This window comes from Branchiostoma lanceolatum, chromosome 8, assembly GCF_035083965.1.
Source record: "Branchiostoma lanceolatum isolate klBraLanc5 chromosome 8, klBraLanc5.hap2, whole genome shotgun sequence".
Classification (NCBI taxonomy): Eukaryota; Metazoa; Chordata; class Leptocardii; order Amphioxiformes; family Branchiostomatidae; genus Branchiostoma; species Branchiostoma lanceolatum.
Window position 1 is genome coordinate 11,368,317 of NC_089729.1, and position 22,161 is coordinate 11,390,477.

The window sequence follows — 22,161 nt, forward strand, 5'->3', positions numbered from 1 at the left end:
TATGGTTAGTAGTCTATAGAAGTGTATTTTAACTGTGAAATGACATTGTCTACTGTTATTATATTTGTTGGTTTTTGAATATGTGTAACATGACTACTTGCCAACTGGATTTCAAGGCACAAACTTGTTTGTACATTGGTTTTTAATTCAATTTGTTGAACTGCGAGAAACCAACAAATTCCATCTTGAATCTTGAAACTTGAATCTTGAATGTTTCTTCTTTAGATGTAGTTCTTGGATCAATAAAGGCTCAAAATATGCAATGTAATATACTGCAATGCATTTTCACATGTTTAACTGGGCTGGGCATTGTCATCTTCCTTCAAAGATAGAACATGCAAAATCTATCAACATTAGATTGAACTGAATAACCTATGTTTCAGCACCAGGGACAGACCTACATGTATAAACCTGTGTCCAAATACAAGTACTAGTGGTATAGAGCAGATACTGTAACTAAAGAAAGAAAAGATACTTTGAGATTGCAAAACAACTTGAAATTTGACAAGTGAAAAGACTGCAAGCTCAATGTCACATAATGACATATCTTAAGAAACTGAAATAAAATATTCCGAGACTTCTACTTAAGGCCATGTTGATTTGATTAAATGGATGACATCCACGTGCACATCACTTTTAGTCCCTTTCCAAAAAAAAATTTCGACTATACTGTACATCGTACAAAGCAGCTGCAAAATGATCAAAATCAATGTATGCCGCAAATTAAAGAAAAATATATCGGAAAACGATACCAATGTCGAAGAATGTCAAAATCAGTTCAAAAGTCAAAGAAGAAGATTTGAAGAAGTAAAAATGAAGAATGTATTATTCGCTATACCATAGTCTGTGTGTTAGACACTTGTTGAACCTTCCTGACCACATAGATTTCACAATTAAGGCAACTTTTTTTTTGTCCAAACTTTTTTTTTATTTGCACGCTCGCATTAGTTTTTGGGTTCCCTGCGGATGTCATATATATAATCAAATCAACATGACCTTAACAAAAATCAACCAACCTCGTTTCTCTCCTTCTCGACCTGTTGGAGCTTGTCCAGGGCCGTCTCGCTCCATTTCTTGTGGTTGTTCTTCTCGCTGGACAGGAGAGAACACTGAACCTGCAGCTCCTCTTTCTCCTGTCGAATCTTCAGCAAAGAAAACAGTCTTTCACAAATAGCTTGCAACATCAAAGTAACAGTCATGTTAATTAGAATTAAGAGTGTTGAGTGTGACTTGTACATTCGTCAAGCAGCATTGGACATGCATTCCCTGTACAAATGTATGTCTCATGCATAATAGAGAAAACATGACACGTTTCTCTGGCATACCCTGCAATTTTGGTGATCCTTCTTTTCACTCATGGTAGCCCTATCTTTGGAGTATTTTTATCTAAATGATTGTAAGGGGAAATTGCAAGGAAGAGGAGCAATCGAGGGGGGTATGGAGTGGGTAGACAGCACTTTAAGAGCTCAAACCTCTGAATATGATTATATTACTATGAAGCGCTGTGTGAGTTTCCATGTTCTATTCATCTCAACCACAAACATGACAACTGTACATTTACAATAAAAGTTGCACTCGTAGACTAGTTTGTACAAGTCTGTACTGGTTAAAAGCAAGCTGCTTGGGGCATGGTTAAGATTGCAATATGCAAGTTCCAAATACAATACATGACATGATTGTCTATAAGATTTTTTGTTAGAAAATAATCACAATATAAAGTTGGTGGTTGAATTTTTAGAAAAAAAATACCTCATCCATGAATGCCTTGCACATTTTTCTGCATCAAGTTTCCTTCTGAGTATGTTATCTGTATTTGTATATTATATAAACCTGATATAACCGCCCTTGCGTAACACACCAGCTTTGCAGATATGCGGTATGACAGCAGCTGGTTTTATTGCACTGAACAACCTGTCAGACCTAACATTTGCACATCTGGCTGTAAGCATTGTATCAAAACTATCTAATGAGGACACTCCTACTAGAACAGTACTTGGTGGCAATGAGTTCCACTGTAAGATTTTATCAGGCTATGATCTGTTCATACCTTCTCCTTCTGTTGCTCAGCTTTGTGCAGTTCTTCCCTGACCCGATAGAGGTCCTCGACCATGTCCTTGCATTTCTCCTGTGCCTCTTCAAGGTCCTGCTTCAGAATGTCTGTAGATGAGTCTGTCACTGCTGGGTTCACTGCTGCCTATGGATTATAAACACACAAACATTCCATATGGTTATTGGTGTTTTTTTGGTGTTTCAACATTCCTATAGCTCACAGTATACTGACAGCTTACTCTTCCAGGAGAGGAAAATACAGTACAAAATAAGTATATTCAAACAAAAAATATGTTAAACATAAAATATATCAAACCCTAAGCAGGTGTTATGTCAAAAAGTCCATCTGAAGAAAATTTGGGACTGGGACTTGAGGAATTTTTGTGGGTTTAAGTAGTCACTTAACAGGTGGTTCTGGAGTTTTCAATCCATTTTCTTTTCAGTACTGTCTTACACAATAAACAAACAAACTTATCAGTCACATACTTGCAATGCATGACTAACCATCTTGCAACCTTTAATTTGCTGAATGAAGTCATGACCAGTGGAAGATTAGCCATGGTTTGGGATCACTTTCACTTTTTCACTTTCAAAGACTCACCCTGTTCTTGCTCCTCTCCTTGTCTAAGACTAACACTCACCCTGTTCTTGCTCCTCTCCTTGTCTAAGACTAAGACTCACCCTGTTCTTGCTCCTCTCCTTGTCTAAGACTAAGACTCGTCCTGTTCTTGCTCCTCTCCTTGTCTAAGACTAAGGCTCACCCTGTTCTTGCTCCTCTCCTTGTCTAAGACTAAGACTCACCCTGTTCTTGCTCCTCTCCTTGTCTAAGACTAAGACTCACCCTGTTCTTGCTCCTCTCCTTGTCTAAGACTAAGACTCACCCTGTTCTTGCTCCTCTCCTTGTCTAAGACTAAGACTCACCCTGTTCTTGCTCCTCTCCTTGTCTAAGACTAAGACTCACCCTGTTCTTGCTCCTCTCCTTGTCCAAGACTAAGACTCACCCTGTTCTTGCTCCTCTCCTTGTCTAAGACTAAGACTCACCCTGTTCTTGCTCCTCTCCTTGTCTAAGACTAAGACTCACCCTGTTCTTGCTCCTCTCCTTGTCTAAGACTAAGACTCACCCTGTTCTTGCTCCTCTCCTTGTCTAAGACTAAGACTCGCCCTGTTCTTGCTCCTCTCCTTGTCTAAGACTAAGACTCACCCTGTTCTTGCTCCTCTCCTTGTCTAAGACTAAGACTTACTGTTCTTGCTCCTCTCCTTGTCTAAGACTAAGACTCGCCCTGTTCTTGCTCCTCTCCTTGTCTAAGACTAAGACTTACTGTTCTTGCTCCTCTCCTTGTCTAAGACTAAGACTCGCCCTGTTCTTGCTCCTCTCCTTGTCTAAGACTAAGACTCGCCCTGTTCTTGCTCCTCTCCTTGTCTAAGACTAAGAGTTACTGTTCTTGCTCCTCTCCTTGTCTAAGACTAAGACTCGCCCTGTTCTTGCTCATCTCCTTGTCTAAGACTAAGACTCACCCTGTTCTTGCTCCTCTCCTTGTCTAAGACTAAGACTTACTGTTCTTGCTCCTCTCCTTGTCTAAGACTAAGACTCACCCTGTTCTTGCTCCTCTCCTTGTCTAAGACTAAGACTTACTGTTCTTGCTCCTCTCCTTGTCTAAGACTAAGACTCGCCCTGTTCTTGCTCCTCTCCTTGTCTAAGACTAAGACTCGCCCTGTTCTTGCTCCTCTCCTTGTCTAAGACTAAGACTTACTGTTCTTGCTCCTCTCCTTGTCTAAGACTAAGACTCGCCCTGTTCTTGCTCCTCTCCTTGTCTAAGACTAAGACTCACCCTGTTCTTGCTCCTCTCCTTGTCTAAGACTAAGACTCACCCTGTTCTTGCTCCTCTCCTTGTCTAAGACTAAGACTTACCCTGTTCTTGCTCCTCTCCTTGTCTAAGACTAAGACTCACCCTGTTCTTGCTCCTCTCCTTGTCTAAGACTAAGACTTACTGTTCTTGCTCCTCTCCTTGTCTAAGACTAAGACTCGCCCTGTTCTTGCTCCTCTCCTTGTCTAAGACTAAGACTCGCCCTGTTCTTGCTCCTCTCCTTGTCTAAGACTAAGACTTACTGTTCTTGCTCCTCTCCTTGTCTAAGACTAAGACTCGCCCTGTTCTTGCTCCTCTCCTTGTCTAAGACTAAGACTCACCCTGTTCTTGCTCCTCTCCTTGTCTAAGACTAAGACTTGCCCTGTTCTTGCTCCTCTCCTTGTCTAAGACTAAGACTCACCCTGTTCTTGCTCCTCTCCTTGTCTAAGACTAAGACTCACCCCGTTCTTGCTCCTCTCCTTGTCTAAGACTAAGACTTACTGTTCTTGCTCCTCTCCTTGTCTAAGACTAAGACTTACCCTGTTCTTGCTCCTCTCCTTGTCTAAGACAAAGACTCACCCTGTTCTTGCTCCTCTCCTTGTCTAAGACTAAGACTCACCCTGTTCTTGCTCCTCTCCTTGTCTAAGACTAAGACTCACCCTGTTCTTGCTCCTCTCCTTGTCTAAGACTAAGACTTACCCTGTTCTTGCTCCTCTCCTTGTCTAAGACAAAGACTCACCCTGTTCTTGCTCCTCTCCTTGTCTAAGACTAAGACTCACCCTGTTCTTGCTCCTCTCCTTGTCTAAGACTAAGACTCACCCTGTTCTTGCTCCTCTCCTTGTCTAAGACTAAGACTCGCCCTGTTCTTGCTCCTCTCCTTGTCTAAGACTAAGACTCGCCCTGTTCTTGCTCCTCTCCTTGTCTAAGACTAAGACTTACTGTTCTTGCTCCTCTCCTTGTCTAAGACTAAGACTCGCCCTGTTCTTGCTCCTCTCCTTGTCTAAGACTAAGATTAACTGTTCTTGCTCCTCTCCTTGTCTAAGACAAAGACTCACCCTGTTCTTGCTCCTCTCCTTGTCTAAGACTAAGACTCACCCTGTTCTTGCTCCTCTCCTTGTCTAAGACTAAGACTCACCCCGTTCTTGCTCCTCTCCTTGTCTAAGACTAAGACTTACTGTTCTTGCTCCTCTCCTTGTCTAAGACTAAGACTTACCCTGTTCTTGCTCCTCTCCTTGTCTAAGACAAAGACTCACCCTGTTCTTGCTCCTCTCCTTGTCTAAGACTAAGACTCACCCTGTTCTTGCTCCTCTCCTTGTCTAAGACTAAGACTCACCCTGTTCTTGCTCCTCTCCTTGTCTAAGACTAAGACTTACCCTGTTCTTGCTCCTCTCCTTGTCTAAGACAAAGACTCACCCTGTTCTTGCTCCTCTCCTTGTCTAAGACTAAGACTCACCCTGTTCTTGCTCCTCTCCTTGTCTAAGACTAAGACTCACCCTGTTCTTGCTCCTCTCCTTGTCTAAGACTAAGACTCACCCTGTTCTTGCTCCTCTCCTTAGCCAGTTCCATCTCGAGAAGCTCCACCTTCCTCTGCAGCTTGATGGAGCTGGGCTGACTCTCCACCTCCCGTCTCAGCCGGATAGACTGGGTCCGCTCCAGCGTCATCTTCTCACGCTCATTATTCAGCTCCAGATGAACCTGCGCATGCAGTATGGTTGAATTTGTTTGTTTGTTTTTAATCGTATAAGACGTAACTAGTGAACGGAATCATGGCAATACCTCTACTTTATTCCAAATGTATATCAAGTGTTTTTCATGCTCAGTACTCAGCTCCAGATGAATCTGCAGTAGATTTGAATTTTGTTTGATTTTGCTTTGTATCGTATAACCAGTAAACCAACTCCTGGCAATACCTGACTACTTTTATCCAAATGTATGTCAAGCGTTTTTCATGCTCATTATCAATACTCCGAGTCAGCTCTAGATGAACCTGCAGCAGAGGTTGACTATTAGGTATATCTATTCTATTCTAGCTCTGGTTTGCTCCTGTGATCACTTTGGAATCCCTTCACAAATAATCCAATTACTAGTCAAATCTGATCCAGCTGAAACTGGATTCATCCAGTCTGTGCTGACATAATCCAATTTAAACTGGATTGGTTCAGTTTGTTCTGACATGATCCAGTCTAAACCGGATTGGTCAAGTTTGTTTGGACCTGATCCAGTTGAAACTGGATTGGTCCAGTTTGTTCTGAACTGATCTTAGTTCAAACTGGACTGGTCCAGTTTGTTCTGACCTGATCTAGTTTAAACTGGATTAGTTCAGTTTGTTCTGATCTGATCTTATAATTAGTTTAAACTGGACTGGTCCAGTTTGTTCTGACTTAATCCAGTTTAAACTGGATTGGTTCAGTTTCTTCTGACCTGAACCAGTTGAAACTGGATGGGTCCAGTTTGTTCTGATCTGATCTTAGTTTAAACTGGATTGGTTCAGTTTGGTCTGACCTGATCCAGTTCCTGCATGGTTTCCCTAAGTCTCTCCTGTGTACTCTTGCTCTCCTCCATGTAAGAAACCACCTTTGCCAGGAGGTTGGACTTCTCTTCTGTCAGGCTGGAAGAAAAAGAGACAAGACAGTCAGAAATCCAGACAGACCAAACATTTCAAAGACTTCTCACTACTATTTTCAAAAGAAATAAAATTGAAGGCTGATTTAGAAATGAAACATCAACATAAAATCAGAGAGAAAAGTCTGAATTTTGGTACAAAATGTTTTTGAGAAATCAATGAAGATGCATTTTAGTTTTCCTAGCCCCAAATGTATTGATCTTGGGCTTCTTGCTGAATTTTAGCTACAAATGTCAAACCAAGAGGTGGAACATCCTATCAATATTTCTGTCCTTTGTTTCCCCTTGGACAGCTTCAAACTGCAAATAGTCTCTCCCCCTCTCCCATCCCCCCCTCCATTACAACACTCTTACTAGTTCCATTCATACTCAACCTGCAGTGGGTCTCCCAGAGTAGCATGTTGAAGGTGGCTACTGGCACCTTAATTGAAAGAAGACTAAAGAAGAATTATGAAATTAGATTGGATGACCTCACCTGTGGTTCTAAACAGGAACTAACGGGAGTCGCCCAAATATAGGACGTTTTTTTACGCGCTCGAACTCACGGCGCTCCATTGCTGGTTGCCAGAGAATGGTCATGTTTTAATGAATGAATTTTGAACACATTCATCTAAAGAACATACATGGACAAGAAATGTATTCATAATGTTCATGGGCCCTTCACGCTCCGAGTTACAAGCGGCAAACGCTGTGAGACGTTTTCACGAATGTACCTTCTGATTTAGTGCTACGCCAGATAGTGTGCCTAACTTAGTACGCTTTGGTAATTTTGCTCTCTTCGGAAGTTGGTGATGAAGTTAGGGAAATGTAAATAAGGCTTGAAGTCTGCTATATTCTAGCTTTCTTTTGACCGGAAAATTTTGACTGTGTGCACTTCTAACGTCATGTGAGAAGGGCTATATCTAGCGCATCCCAGCTCATGTTTTGGCGGGAAATAGGCTACTACGCACTTTGCGCGCGGCCCGGCGTACGTCTTGCATGCGACCCGACTTACAAAATCATTACGAAAAAACGACACCGCTTACATCAACAATACTCCGTCTACTTATTGGGAAATATCTTCGCCATCTCTGTATTCAGTTTCCTTTTCATAGACAGTACCAATCACATGTTAGAGCGTTACAAAGCTGTGCTTTGAATCGCCGTCCGCCAGCATCGCGGCCCCCAAAAATGGCGGGAAAACAACGTTGCCAGACGGCAGCGATGTTTACGTTGTTTTCTTTGGTCGGTTTTCTTCTCAAGAAACACTTAAAGACCCAATTTTTTGTGTTTTATGAAGCTATATTTCTTATGTGTATGATAGTTGTATATATGCTTGGCACAGGTCGTATATTTAGGTGTCGGGCCGTCTAGCTACGCAGTGACCCTCTACTCAGCGTTGCCATCATTATTGTCAAAATACTATTCTCGACAAAACAAGAAATGAATATGTACACATATGTTTTGAATGCAAGTAAAAATTATGTGCATGGACTTGGTTTATTTATCTTCCTTATGAGCATAGTAAACTATCTACACTGCGCAATCATTGAATCATCCTTAATGAGTTATGGGGTAGTGCCGAAGTCGCGTGATGAAAGAGAGTCCCTACATATCAACTAATGAAAGGAAGGGCGGGTGGGTGGGGGCGCTAAAACCAAGAGCCCGACTCCTCGCTACTTTTGTCCAACCCTTGCTCACTCTGTCCGGGACCTGCCTTCCACCACGCTCCTCGGCGTTGCGGATGATTTCAGTTAACTACACAGCATGGTCAACTGCCGCTCCTTTTATAGCATTAGGTGATGTCATTGGCGGATTGATCCAATTATAGCGCAGTGTAAATAGTAAACTATCTACACTGCGCAATCATTGAATCATCCTTAATGAGTTATGGGGTAGTGCCTACGTCGCTACGTTCTATCCTGATAGCCCTACTTATATCAACCTTTCTTCATGACCGTAGGCAATTCATAACTACAACCCCCATACTCATCCAAACCGCCACAACCTAAACCTATCCCATTCTCATCCCATTCTCATCCCATCCTAATCAGCACCTTTTCGGACGGGTGACAGAAAAATATATTAAAACCCCAAGCCAATAATCGCAAAAATATTCCCTCTTTGCACAGGCTTGGCACAAAAACCGACATACCGCAAATAAACTGCATAACGTTGACTTACAGTATTCTTGCCGTAAGGCTAATTGTACGTCTCTATGTACAACATTCTTACCTCGAACCAAACGCATCGTCTATCCCCCATCCTAATCACTTACTGGGACGTAAATGAGCACACATGTAGTATTCACCAAATATGGGGGGATGACACAATTGACATCTGGGACGAGTTAGGGCACTGTCCCTGATTGATAAACCTCCGACCATGCGGTCCGGAGTCAGTCTGAAGTCCATCTCCGTGTGTGCTGCTGTGCCTCTCTTAGCCTTGTTCTTACCACATAACAATTGGTGGCAGCGGCCTATACTTCCGAGTATATTTTATCCACGCCATGGCAGCCGCACAACGTTCGACTCCCCCCGAGACCCCCCCCCCCCCCCCCGTCCTTCGACGGGAGCGACGACTTCCAGTTCTGGAGCCAGCAATTCGATGCCTGGGCCGAGTCCCAACCACTGGACGACCCATGCAGCGAAGCTGCGCCACCTCCCCACCTACCTCACCGGCGCAGCGTTCGGCTACTACACCGAACTGCCGGACGCTACCAAAGGCCACAGTATGAATCCCACCTCATCTCCGAACTCTGCACCCGACTTGGAATTCGTAAAACGCGCACATCGCCCTACCACCCACAGGGCGACGGCCAAGTCGAGCGATTTAACCGGACGATGAAAGACATATTTGCGAAGTGTTTAGCAGGGCGCGAGAACGACTGGGACAGAATCCTACCCCACGTCGCCCTGGCCTACAACACCAGCCGCCACACCACCTCCAAGCGCTCTCCTTTCTACCTCGTCCACGGCCGAGAAGCCCACCTACCAGTCAGTCCGCGACGCCATCGCCCAGTCCCATCAGACGCAAGACCAACATCAAGCCCCCCGTGTCAACTACCACCAGTACAGAGTCGGTGATCGCGTCTAGCTTCACCATCCACCTTTAGCACTGTACAAACTCCGTCTCCCTTGGACTGGACCGTTCACGGTCATGGCCACCCTACCACCCGGTGAGCCAGCGCCCATCCTGTATCGTATACAACATGACACCGGTCGCCAGCGCCAACAAGTAGTCCATCACAACCGACTGAAGCCGTACATCGCCCCTACCCGCCGACTCCTGCCACACACATACCCAATATGTCTTTGGATCTGCCTTTAATCTCCCTCCACTGACTAGGTGGAAACCAAACCTATCACCGTCAACAGAGGATCACGTCTTCCTTTAGTTAATGGCCTAGCTTGTGGATGATGACAATATCTTAATCCAAGACCCTCTCTCATCATAAAGTGATATCGCGTCTCCAAAACTAGGAGCTGCTCAATCCAAACCAAAATGCCATTCTAGTTCACCCAAGAACCTCTCACCATCAACAGAGGATCACGTCTTCCTTTAGTTTAGCCTAGCTTATGGATGATGACAATATCTTAATCCAAGACCCTCTCTCATCAGAGAGTGATATCGTGTCTCCAAAACTAGGAGCTGCTAAATCCAAACCAAAATGCCATTCTAGTTCACCAAAGAAGAACCAATAAAGCCAGGGAACATCTTCCGACGCCTCAGCCTTTCTTTACCGACAAGGACAGGGTCTGAAAACCGCTGCAGACTAAAGCTTACCTTACGCCTAATATTTCCTCGAATGGGCGGGTCTGGTAAGCGCCGTCCTGCTCGAAGCCCCGTTGAAGCTCGTTGTGAGTCAAACGCCTAAGCCAGCCTCTCTTCAACTCTAAGAAGTGCATTTGAACCCATACTCAAACTCGAGCAGACCATTTCCCTTACTCTACCGTCAAGTAAACTTGCGTTTATCCGGCTTCAGACCTACAGCCCCAATCAAAAGATGGCTTTACCATCGATGGGCCCAGTCGTTTGAGACGAAAAAATATCTAAAATAGCTCTTCGCTTCCACGCCTTAACTGGGCCGGATCGCCTAAACCCGTTGGCCTAGACCCCATCTGGCGTAGTCGCACCCGCTGCCGGCAACTTATCCCCTTAGCTAACATTTTTTAAGGAACAGATTTCTCTCCCATCTTGCATTTCTCCTAGGTTTAAACTCCCATGCCCTACAAGGACATAGCCACTGTTACCATCTACCAACGGTCTCCCAATGTACCTACCGTGACCGAAATAACAATGACTGTTTTCTAAGAGCAATCTGTCACAGTTTCAGTCCATGCGCACCGTCCCTTCAGCACTCCCGGCTTGTGTCTTACTCATATGCATGACGAGACCATCGATATCGCCATTGAGTGCCTCTATCCACCACGAGCGTGACCTATCAACCTTCAGCGCTAGTCATGTGTAAGACGGCATCTGACTGCGTATTACTGGTCATTCACACATAAAACGCGCCGAACAGACACTCTCGTGGCGAGAGTAACGAATGTCACATGCCCGATGCCAAATTACTTCCTGCTTGCCAAGTGTGTCACCGCCGGACCGCCCATCAATTGGTGCCTCTCTTGCAAATCGCCACTATAACAGCCAAGTGACCCGACAACATGCACGACAAATACTCTCGCCTGTCAAATGTGCTACCAGCATTCGCACTCGAAAATGCGCCACAATGACACTCAACTGACGATGTCGCCGAACCTGACATGCACGACGCAAACTCTTTGCCGCCCTATTATCCGACAGCGAGAGCGTGCAATAAACACCAAAATACCTCTCAACCGACAACATCGTCGTACATAACATGGGGCACGTAAATCTTACAACCCTTGCCATGTGATCCTCCGCCCAGCTGGTAGTGCTACCATGTCGAGTGTACGTGTGCAAACAGCCACCTTACAACATTGATGCGCCGCACCTGCACAATTCAAAGTCATCTGGCGCTCGCCATACGAGCCACACACTTAACCTTTCAACAACTAGGTCATAAACGTATTCCCATGGCAACGAATACCTACTAACGCTCGCCATGTAGGTCACGCTCGCCTTCCCGACACACCGCATGCACGTTACACACCCTTCACGAGCATGATGTATGCCACATGCACGAATGCCTGCCCTAAGACATGCCAAAGAAGACCCTACCCTACCGAGGATATTGACAAACCCCACATGCACGACGTAACCCTTCACGATCGCCACGTGTGTCATGCTCGCCATTAGCCATCCGTACTAAGATCGTGCCAAATAACATTCAACGGAGGATATAGACGACACCACATGCACGTCGTAAATCTCCTCACACTCACCATGTGTGTCACGCGTCAGTGTGCCCGCACTGAAACGTGCCAAATGAACACTCCACTGAAGACAACGACGAACACCGCCTAAACGACGTATACCCTTCACACTCACCATGTGTATCACGCTCGTTCTGCCCGCCAACGAGTGTCCGCACAAACTGTGCCCAAAGAAACCCTCCACTAAGGACATCAACTGACACCACACGCATGACGTATACCCTTCACACCCGCCATGTGTATCACGCTCGACCACCCTACAACGAACGTCCGCACTAAAACTGTGTCATAAGAATATTCCACTGACACCAAATGCACGATGTTAAGCCTGTGAGCCTCGTCCTGTGAGTCACGCCCGATAGCCCGACCGTGAGTGTCCACACTAAATGTGCCACAGAAATATACCACTGGGACATGGACGAACACCACATGCACGATGTGAGGCCCGTGAGCCCCGCCCTGTGAGTCCCGCTCGACAGCCCGACAGCGAGTGTCCACACCAAATGCACCAAAAACGCTCCAGTGAGGACACCATATACACGATATACTATATCCTTCCCACCCAACCTATGTATCGCTCGACTGCCCCTCCGCGAGTGCCCGCACTAAATGCGCTAGATACCCCTCCCCTGAGGGCATAGACACGTACCACATGCACGATGTAACCATTATGGTGTCTGCAACTCTCGATCTCGCGATGTGTCACGCTCCACCACGAGTGCCCGCACTAATTGTGCAAAGGAACACTCAACTGAGGACATCAAAGAACACCACCACGACACAAATCCCATGTTACGGGTGTCACACTCGAAGGCCCCTCAGCGAGCGTCCGCGCCAATTGTACCGAAGAACACTACACTCAACTAAGGAGATCGACGAACATCACCACGACGTACACATCTGTCACGCTACGTGTATCACCGATCGACTGTCCCTCAGCTAGTGCCAGCACTAAAATGTGCCAAATAACACTCAACTGAGGACATCGACGAACACCACTACGACGTACACATCTCTCACGTCACGTGTCACACTCGACAGCCCCACAGCAAGTGCCCGCGTTAATCGCGCCTAAGAGCACTCAACTGAAGACATCGACGAACACCACTACGACGTGTAAATTGCTCGTGTCACGCGTGTCACGCTCGACTACCCCACAGCGAATGCCCACACTAATTGTGCCTAAGAACACTCAACCGAGGACATCAACGAACATCACGACGTGCCCAATTGTCACGTCACATGTGTCACCGCTCGACTGCCCCTCAGTTAGTGTCAGCACTCAACTGTGCCAAATAAAACTCAACTGAGGGCATCGACGAACCTCACCACGACGTACACACCTCTCAAGTCACGTGTGTCACCGATCGACTGTCCCTCAGCTAGTGCCAGCACTAAAATGTGCCAAATAACACTCAACTGAGGACATCGACGAACATCACCACGACGTACACATCTGTCACGCTACGTGTATCACCGCTCTACTACCCCTCAGCTAATGTCAGCACTAAAATGTGCCAAATAACACTCAACTGGTGACATCAACGAACATCACCACGACGTACACATCTGTCACGTTACGTGTGTCACCGCTCGACTGCCCCTCAGCTAGTGTCAGCGCTAAAATGTGCCAAATAACACACGACTGGGGACATCGACGAACATCACCACGACGTACACATCTGTCACATTATGTGTATCACCGGTCGACTGCCCCCCAGCTAGTGTCAACACTAAAATGTGCCAAGTAACACTCAACTGAGGACATCGACGAACATCACCACGACGCACACATCTGTCACGTTATGTGTATCACCGGTCGACTGCCCCTCAGCTAGAGACAGCGCTAAAATGTGCCAAATAACACTCAACTGAGGACATCGACGAACATCACCACGACGTACACATTTGTCACGTCACGTGCGTCACCGCTCGACTGCCCCTCAGCTAGTGTCAGCACTAAAATGTGCCAAATAACACTCAACTGAGGACATCGACGAACACCACCACGACGCACACATCTGTCACGTTATGTGTATCACCGCTCGACTGCCCCTAAGCTAGCGTCAGCACTAAAATGTGCCAAATAACACTCAACTGAGGACATCGACGAACATCACCACGACGCACACATCTGTCACGTCACGTGTGTCACCGCTCGGCTGCCCCTCAGCTAGTGTCAGCACTAAAAATGTGCCAAATAACACTCAACTGGGGACGTCGACGAACATCACCATGACGCACAAATCTCTCACGCCACGTGCGTCACCGCTCGACTGCCCTTCAGCTAGTGTCAGCACTAAAAATGTGCCAAATAACACTCAACTGGGGACGTCGACGAACATCACCACGACGTACAAATCTCTCACGTCACGTGTCACCGCTCGACTGTCCCTCAGCTAGTGTCAGCACTAAAATGTGCCAAATAACACTCAACTGGTGACGTCGACGAACATCACCACGACGTACAAATTTCTCACGTCACGTGTGCAACCGCTCGACTGCCCCTCTGCTAGTGTTAGCACTAAAATGTGCCAAATAACACTCAACTGGGGACGTCGACGAACACCACCACGACGTACACATTTGTCACGTCACGTGTGTCACCGCTCGACTGCCCCTCAGCTAGTGTCAGCACTAAAATGTGCCAAATAACACTCAACTGGGGACGTCGACGAACATCACCACGACGTACAAATTTCTCACGTCACGTGTGCAACCGCTCGACTGCCCCTCTGCTAGTGTTAGCACTAAAATGTGCCAAATAACACTCAACTGGGGACGTCGACGAACACCACCACGACGTACACATTTGTCACGTCACGTGTGCAACCGCTCGACTGCCCCTCTGCTAGTGTTAGCACTAAAATGTGCCAAATAACACTCAACTGGGGACGTCGACGAACACCACCACGACGTACAAATCTCTCAGTAATACGTACCTCATATTGCTACTCGACAGTTGTCCACGGCATCCCTAATGTCTCCACCGCACGCCTCTCTACTCCAGCATGTTTTCTCCCGTCTCGGTAGCGACTGCTGCAGCCGAAGTGGTTATCATTTCTGTCACCGCAGTCTCCCATCTTCCGGAGTAACTTGCCAGCCTAAAATAAACAACACCCATGAGACAACCACTCGTAAACAAAGCAAAGGAAAATCAACAAACAACACGTCTCAAAAGAAACGAGCTCCGAAAAGCCTGAAGCCCTCGCCTATAAATTACAAACAAACGCGGAGCTTGTTCCACCATCGCTTCTCTGTCACTGCAAGGTTCTTGTCCGCCACAATTGGTAGGCAGCTTTTCATAGGCAGTACCGGCCTCCAGGACGCCAAACTGTAGACAACAAAACACAAAACGTATCGCATCAGGCATAATCAGAACAAAAACGCAGACAAACATGTCCGGCGTCTCCGTCATACAAATGCAAATCACCGAAATACGATTCAAAGAAAGAAAACCCAAGTACGCCGGACTCCCGCCAAAATTCCTGCAGACAAAAATGGTGGCAGCAGGTCAGCTGCCCTGGCAGATGCCACTTCACGCCATCGCCACAGGTCCTGCATCTCTCGATTAGGCAGCCCCAAGTGTCCGCGTGTCCCATCCTTCTGGGTGCTGAGTTGGACTCTGACGAGGCCCATCCAGCACCTGAACAACGGCGGCGACTTTCTTGGTGTAACGCCTGCCTGACGTGCTAAACATGTCCGCTGCGGAACCGCTCGCCTCCGAAGTGTTGACTACCGGGGTCGCCTGTTGTGTGAAGTCCTGCAAACTTGCAGTGGGTACCCGTGGAGCTTGGCTTATCACTGTAAAGGCACACAACACCACTTAATGGCCGAAGCAAAACACACAAAACACACGCTACCCACCCAAGGAAACTTACATCGAAAGGGAAGAACAAGTCCCAATCCGACCGAGGGCCAGGACACCGATTTGCCAAGGCCGAAAGCTCCACTCAGGTACCCTTCCCTTACCATTTACTGTAAACCACCCGAGTAACCCTGTTACGAAAACCAGAGAACAAAAGAAATTCTCCACGCATACAAATGCAAATGTCCCACGTGCAAAAAAGCCGCCAAAATCCCGTCGACAAAAACAGCTGCAACGAGAAATCGTCAAAACACGCTAAAAAAGGCACTTGAGAAAACCCCGAGGTTAAAACAAGCTACAAAACACCCCAGGAAACAAACCCAACTCGTAAAAACGAAGCCACAAGCAGAAAACTGAAAAACGGGAAAATAACAGCCGTCAACTAAACTCGTTACGGCCTAAAAACAAAACGTCCCCCGCTCTGCCAAAACCAGCTCAGTAACTAGCCAAACCTTGACCGAAATTCGGTCGTGGTAGTCCAGAAAACCTCTCCTAGGACTCAAGACACTGCCAAAGGCCGCTCGAAGCACCGGTGGACGCACACTCCATTGTAAGAAGACCCCACTTCGAGCCCGGGACAGACTGCCCACCACGTCCAGTCGTTACGTAGGATTTCAGTTAACTACACAGCATGGTCAACTGCCGCTCCTTTTATAGCATTAGGTGATGTCATTGGCGGATTGATCCAATTATAGCGCAGTGTAAATAGTCAGTGGACACAAACACGGCGTACTTATGCATAACAAGATCACTAAAAAGTCCGTCCTAAGTTAGGGCGCGTCCTAAGTACGGGCAACCCCCGTTATATGTGGCTACAGCGCCTTTTCTGAAGATGTGGCGTGAGTGTATACGGTTGACGTGAGATTGTCCACTACTTGCCTACTTACCTGTGGTTCTGGTCTTTCAGCTGCAGGTAACCCCGCTTGATGTCTTCGTAGTTTTCCATCTTCCGCTGGAGGTCTTCCACCTCAACCTCCTTTGCGCGGAACTTTTCTTGGAACTCCTCAACAGCGTTGCTCTTCGTGGCTTCCCTCCACTTCACGGCCGCGTATTTCTTGTTGAGTTCCACCAGTTTGGTGGCCAGGAGGAGGTACTCGCTGCTTCCCGCACCCAGACAGTCTGGGCAGAAGTCTCCTGGGGTCAAAATATAGATAAATGTACAAATGAATAAATGGGGTAACTAGAAGTAAATGATTGACATCTGGAAAGAAAGACTTTTAGTGATTTTGACATTATTTCAAAAGTAGAATTACAACATTAACTTTTTTCTGATGCAAACCACAAAAGAATTCCCTCAGCATTTGCACTGAATCAGATGTGCATATTCCTTTATTCATTTAATTTTTTAAAAATTTAATTCATTTATTCATTCACTTTTCCTTTTGTCTAGTTCACTCACTCCCTCAATTACAAATCTATTTTTCCACTTACTCGCTCAAGTACTCATTCCCTCCACTCACTCACTCACTCACTCACTCACTCACTCACTCACTCACTCACTCACTCACTCACTCACTCGTTCACTCACTCACTCACTCACTCACTCACTCACTCACTCACTCACTCACTCAAACATTCCTTCCTTCAATCCTCCTTCCTTTTTCCATTCCCTCATCACATGCATGCTCACCCTCCTCCTGGCCGTAGGTACTGAGAGCGGACTGCCTGCGAGGGTCCTTATTGGTCAGCAGCCTGTACAGGTGCGGCATCACCTTCTCCAGAATGTCGATGAAGTGTCCGTAACCCTCGGGACCTTTCCCCTTTAGCAGGTTCACAAAATGCACTGAAGGAACCATATCAGGGATGTCATTAATATGTACATGTAGTTCTTTGCTTAAGGTTTTAGCAGTCGCATCTCACCGTAAACTTATCATACTATTAACATGCATATGAGAAGAGAGAGATTAACATGCATATGAGAAGAGAGAGATTGATGTGCAGAAAGAGAACATCAAGCTGAAGGAAGAAAACACCAATTTGGAGGGTTTTTAAACTTAAAAGTGTTGAAAGGTAGAATTCTTTCTCCAGTACCAAGAACTCTGCAGAATTCTGATCCATTTCCCAGAACTCTGGCTCAATTTTCCAGATTTCTGCAGAATTCTTCAGCTGCTACATATTTCTAACTCCACATGCATATATGTATTTTTATCTACCAGATGTGATATTGAGCCATATGGGTTTCAGATTGCTGAAATGTGGGAGATAGTCCTAAATCAAACTGGAAGTCCATAATTAAACTGGAGGCTGTTAAGTGTAAATTGTGCAATTATTAATTATTCAATCGTACATACTTGCTTTCTTCTTGCGAGTGTCCTTTGCCTCAATTTCTTCATAGTCATTTTCGTCCATCACATGTTTGGAGCGGAGGTAAGGAACAACCTGTGACAAGAAATTGAAAATCTCATAAATACCTAAGTCTGTGAAATAATCTTGACAAAATATAACACAACTATTTTCATTTCACATATCACATACTTTAAGACATGACTCAGTAATACACATGTAATCCTCGGGTCCGTGACTTTTGGCCATGAACAAACGTTCATTTCCGGGTTGGTGGAAAAACCTGACTAGCCTCACTCCCCCCAAGGGTAAAAATGGGTGTATTATGTGTGGGTCACGACACCAGCAATAGGTGACACTGTGTCCAGACGTGTATTGCACTGTTGCAATCCTAATAAAATCCCAATTCAAATCCCAACATCATACTTAGTATATGTGTATAGGGAGTGTCGGAACATAGGAGTGTCAGAACATGTTTCGCCCAGAACCAAGAGGTCCAGGGTTCAAGAATGTTGTCCCAATGTTGTGCCCTTGGGAAAGGCACTTTACCCGACTTTCCTCACTCCACCTCAGGTGTGAATGGGTACCTGACTTTAGTTGGGGAAGGTCGTATTAAGGTCACCTTCTGGTGCCGAATGGCAGTCGCCCAGACACTTGCGACAGTTCCACATAGTGCACTAGTGTTGAGCAAATATGTATCTGTTGTGTATTATATGTGATTGTAAACCCTGCAGCAATTCAGCACTGGCTGTCATTCCATGGGTAATTTCTGACCAATAAACATTGGGTATACCCCACCTTAATGGGGTCCAACATCTCGGTGATGATGTAACAGTGCTCCTCCAGCAGGTCCTGGTACTCCTGGTACTCTTCCTCCGGACCTGCCATTGTTACCATGGCAACACAGACAAATGGAGCCTAGCAACCTGCAGACATACCTGAAATAAATAAAAAAGTTGTCAACCTGACAAACGAAATTGTTAGACGTTAACTTATAGGGATATCTAATAGTGGGTACATCCAAGCAGATGTAGGGTTTGGCTAAATGTCTTGATTAGGATACCAAAATATGCATGTGCTGAGTAAGGCATCATATCGAGGCACAGTAGCCTAATATGGTTACTAGTAGGGTTGTTGACTCAGAACCTGGAGGTACTGAGTCCGAATCCCTAATGAGCCCCGATGTTGTGCCCTTGGAAAAGGCACTTAACACCAATTTCCTCACTCGACTGACAGTGAAAATGAGTACTCAGCTTCGGTTAGGGACGTCCATTGGATGGGATATTTAATGTGGGCAACATGATGGAGGAGAGCCGAAACTCGAGTAAGTTTAAGAACCCACCACACTTATCAAAAAGAGTATGGACTATTTACAGGGGGGGCGGGGCATCCCATCCCGGTGTGAGTGTTCAGTACAAAACCGGTGTGTGACATTGTATGAGGCAGTTTTCCAGGTAAAAAATTGCAATACAAACAACAAAAAAACTAACATACAGTCTTCCTGGTTCATCGGAACCAGCATCTACATGACATTGTTAACACTTGCAGGATGCATTTAAAACAATGCTACAATTACAATGACAAATACAATTTCAAAGATATCAAGATTGTTTTATCAAGATTTAGCACAAAGTCTTGAGATGTTTAGAATAAATCTTGAGATTTTTTCATTTTCAATGAAACGTGAAGACCCCCAGCAAAATGATCCATTGTGTAACAGAGAAGTGTTTCACAAAATATTGGATATGTACCTTAAGCTGTATGATCAGAAGCATTAGTCCAAAGTGCTCTGCTCAGCCCAATAATAATCTGCTCTCTGTTACATGTACTTGTATATCAAGAAGTTGGGTGGAAACCTTTACTGATAAGCTATATCCTCTACTGGTTCTGACAAGAAAGATATAACTGTTAGAACCTAATTTATGTTTGTAGTAAATAAAGGACTGGTCCAATGTGCAGGGAAATTCCCCTGCTATTTTTGACATTTTAGCACAACAGCCTGTGGACCACAGCTTGACGGTCCATTTCTTTTGAAGGGCTGGAACCCTAAAACTTGACAAAGAACCAAAAGTAAGCAACCATGGTTTCCTACATGGTTTATTTCACAAGAAAGGCCGCATGCATTGTTGGTTCAGCCAAAGTGGAGTTGTCAATTCCTCCCTGGACAGAAATCTTAAGACTTGGTGAAGCCACAGTGAAATAATTGAGAAAAAGGTTTTTACATGATATAAAAGACAGATAAATACAAAATATACCGGTAACATACAATCTAATCTCTCTGTATGGCCCTGCAGCAGAACTACTATAACTAGTATAAGTAAAGCCCGCTTCACACTTGAATGTGCATAACTAGTAAGCATGAGTTGGGTATACATGTAAATGTTTGGTTAAGCTCAAGTTTGCAGCCAATGAAGTAATTTCTTTGGTTCGATAACCAGACTGTATATATATGATATATAACAGTGGGTCGAAGTAAAACAATAACTTCTTCCCCAGAAACTCTAATTTAACAATAAAATGTGTAACTCATACGCTGCTGACTTGAATATACGCACAAGTGTGATAGGGCCCTAACCACTGGACTTAATGCATGCTACAAACTTAAGCATTAATTACAATCTTTTAACCCTCTCCCTGCTGCCTTAACTCTGTAACCAATAGGGAATTGGGTGCCAAATGGCTACTTCAGAGTGCTCAAGATTAAATCCACTCTGAATACACACAATTACTATTTTAAGCTTGTGGTGACCGGTGCAATATTTACATAATGACGATGTATAAACAAAGCTGAGGAATGTGGAACCCTCAATGCTGTTACAGGAAATCAAAATAAACCTTCATGATGACTCTGGAGTAGTTGAGGTTTCATAAAAGCGTACACAATTGCATGGGGTAAAGTATAGAGTACTCAGTCAAGAGTTTTATAATCAATCAACCCTTGGTCTGCACTTTGAGTCTGACATAGCTATACTTCTGTAACACTGAATACTTACTGACCAGTCTAACTGGCCTGGACCTTTATAGTCTAGTGATAAGTGTGTTGGGACGGTGGACTGGCGGGCCCGGGTTTGATCCCCGGGAGTCAGGAGACTGTACTACTCGCCTCGTGCGTTTCATTTCTGCTATAATCAATAATTTATAGCGGCTATAGCAGTTTGTCCTGTTTGAACACTGAACAATTTGCAATTTTTTAGATGAGCAGCTTTCACCTTTACTAGCTGAAAGGTTACAAATTATGTGCTTGAGGCGAAAGATTGAGGAAGAAAGAAAGAGAAGCAGAAGTGTCTGCCAGGTGACAGACGGACATATGGGGGCCTTCAAGCTGATAACAGCCAGACCCTCTTTGGTAAAGTCTGTTCTATAGCAGTTAATGAGGCTGAGATCTGGCAACGAGCCTGACTGCTTAATCTAAGCTTTCACCTTCAGTTTTTGATGGCTTACAGCCAGTAGAAGACAGATAGATAGGCTATGTCTACTGCTGGGTTCTTTTGAATTTCTTAAACATTTTTAGTCCTGTTGATTAGACAATGCATACTATTATTGCATGAATGAACATTGAGACAGATTCTAAAAATGGAAATTAGATTAGAGTCAATTCCATGTCACCGAGAGGGTTTTCAGATGATATTGCTAGTAAGTTTGAACAATTTTAGAGAAAAGACTATTTCAGTCAAAATAATTGCAGACCGTTCAAACAATTAGAAATGAAAGTTTGAACATGTTTGAACTCATCTATATATTTTGGAAATATTATGAAAGTATTTGCACAAATATCTCTTTATTTAGAACAGTTTTCAAACATCTGTGTGATTGTTATACTGTTGGAACATGTTCCAACATTTTGCATCATTCTCAAAATGGTAGATTTGGGTTATTGCCCCCATAAAAGAAGGTGCTAATCAGGCTCTATTGTCTGCCTCTGTATATTTTTAGATTTCACGTCTGGACACTGGCAACTCCTTTGTCTTTAGGTGTCTATGCATGGCACCTAGGCCTAATCCCCTATACTTTGAAGGGATGTGTGAATTGCCCTGTTCCCAGCCCACTGACCCAGTTATATCATATTTGTAGAATGTTGGAACATGTTCAAACAAATAATCAATCTATGTTGCAACAGTTTAGAAACTAATACAAATAATGTGTTCAATGTTGGAAA

The 22,161-nt window shown here is 45.0% G+C and overlaps 1 protein-coding gene across 7 annotated transcripts in view; it reads right to left on the reverse strand.

Moving 5' to 3' along the window:
- The window catches only part of LOC136440907 (caspase recruitment domain-containing protein 11-like), a 48,517-nt gene that overhangs the window by 23,132 nt on the left and 3,224 nt on the right, over window positions 1-22,161 (reverse strand). For 6 of the 7 annotated variants that reach the window (XM_066437079.1, XM_066437081.1, XM_066437076.1 and 3 more), the window contains exons 2-9: window positions 18,804-18,943; window positions 18,014-18,101; window positions 17,353-17,505; window positions 16,610-16,856; window positions 6,396-6,501; window positions 5,427-5,588; window positions 2,048-2,194; window positions 1,017-1,142 (exon numbers count right to left, since the gene is read on the reverse strand). In XM_066437079.1, coding sequence (XP_066293176.1) covers window positions 1,017-1,142; window positions 2,048-2,194; window positions 5,427-5,588; window positions 6,396-6,501; window positions 16,610-16,856; window positions 17,353-17,505; window positions 18,014-18,101; window positions 18,804-18,902 — 1,128 coding nt within the window. In that variant the 5' untranslated portion in view covers window positions 18,903-18,943. The remainder of the gene's footprint in view (window positions 1-1,016; window positions 1,143-2,047; window positions 2,195-5,426; window positions 5,589-6,395; window positions 6,502-16,609; window positions 16,857-17,352; window positions 17,506-18,013; window positions 18,102-18,803; window positions 18,944-22,161) is intronic. The other variant, XM_066437075.1, reaches the window with a different exon arrangement.